The 1,491-nt window shown below is 39.7% G+C and overlaps 1 protein-coding gene across 1 annotated transcript in view; it reads right to left on the reverse strand.

The window, feature by feature from the left end:
- The window catches only part of LOC117937423, a 13,586-nt gene that overhangs the window by 3,901 nt on the left and 8,194 nt on the right, over window positions 1–1,491 (reverse strand). Inside the window, exon 2 of the mRNA XM_034861397.1 lies at window positions 391–579. Coding sequence (XP_034717288.1) covers window positions 391–466 — 76 coding nt within the window. The 5' untranslated portion in view covers window positions 467–579. The remainder of the gene's footprint in view (window positions 1–390; window positions 580–1,491) is intronic.

The raw sequence follows: 1,491 nt of genomic DNA on the forward strand, positions 1-1,491 counted from the left end.
CCCCCCCCCCCCCCCCCCCCCCCCGCCCTGTGCTGCATGTCCTCCCCCTTCTCTCTACCCCCTGTCTTCATCTTTCCTATCAATACAGGCCAAAAAGCACCCAAAATGATCTTTAAAAAATACTTTTAATTAAGTGCAGTTTCAAATGAAGGACTTTTACTTGTAATTCCATGTAGTATTGGTACTTAAAGTAAAAAAAGCAACAAAGAGTAATTTTACCCCCAATGCTTTCAGATACTTTGCTCAGAGAGTAAAAACAGGACGAGGCTGCAAACAAAGAGGAACAGATGACTCACACTCCCATCTGAAATATGTTTTTTGGACACTAAACCAAAAACATATCCATCCGTCCTCGCCTTCACACACACACACACACACACACACACTCACCTGTCCAGGTGCTGAGCATTACGTTAGCAGGCATGCAGAGTAATCCCAACACACAGCTCCACCAGTGGGCCTTCATCCTGCGAGCGTGGCTGCAGGCTGCAGGCTCCCCGACTGACTGACAGGCTGACTGTCACATGAACGCTTAAAAAGACAAGTGTGGTTTACAAAGGAAACTGTTACTGACTTGGTCTTCATCAGCTGTGTGTGGGCGGGAGTGTGCTGCATAGATCAAAGATGTGGAAACTCTTGTTATTGACAGGACTTTATTTCAAGAGAGGTTCAATTAACGTTAACTGTTACATATAATCTACACAGTATATCATCATACTACATCACAGTATGTCCAGCATACTACATCACAGTATATCCAGCATACTACATCCTAGTGTATCATCATGCTACATCACAGTATATCCACCATACTACATCACAGTAATCCAGCATACTACATCATGGTATATCATCATACTACATCACAGTATATCATCATACTACATCACAGTATATCATCATACTACATCACAGTATGTCCAGCATACTACATCACAGTATATCCAGCATACTACATCACAGTGTATCATCATGCTACTTCACAGTATATCATCATACTACATCACAGTAATCCAGCATACTACATCATGGTATATCATCATACTACATCACAGTAATCCAGCATACTACATCATGGTATATCATCATACTACATCACAGTATATCATCATACTACATCACGGTATATCATCATACTACATCACAGTATATCATCATACTACATCACAGTATATCTTCATACTACATCACAGTATATCTTCATACTACATCACAGTATATCATCATACTACATCACAGTATATCCAGCATACTACATCACAGTATATCATCATACTACATCACAGTATATCATCATACTACATCACAGTATATCCAGCATACTACATCACAGTATATCCATCATACTGCATCACAGTATATCATCATACTACATCACAGTATATCCAGCATACTACATCACAGTATATCATTATACTACATCACAGTATATCCAGCATACTACATCACAGTATGTCCAGCATACTACATCACAGTATGTCCAGCATACTA

The sequence above is a fragment of the Etheostoma cragini genome, chromosome 21 (genome assembly GCF_013103735.1).
Source record: "Etheostoma cragini isolate CJK2018 chromosome 21, CSU_Ecrag_1.0, whole genome shotgun sequence".
Lineage (NCBI taxonomy): Eukaryota > Metazoa > Chordata > Actinopteri > Perciformes > Percidae > Etheostoma > Etheostoma cragini.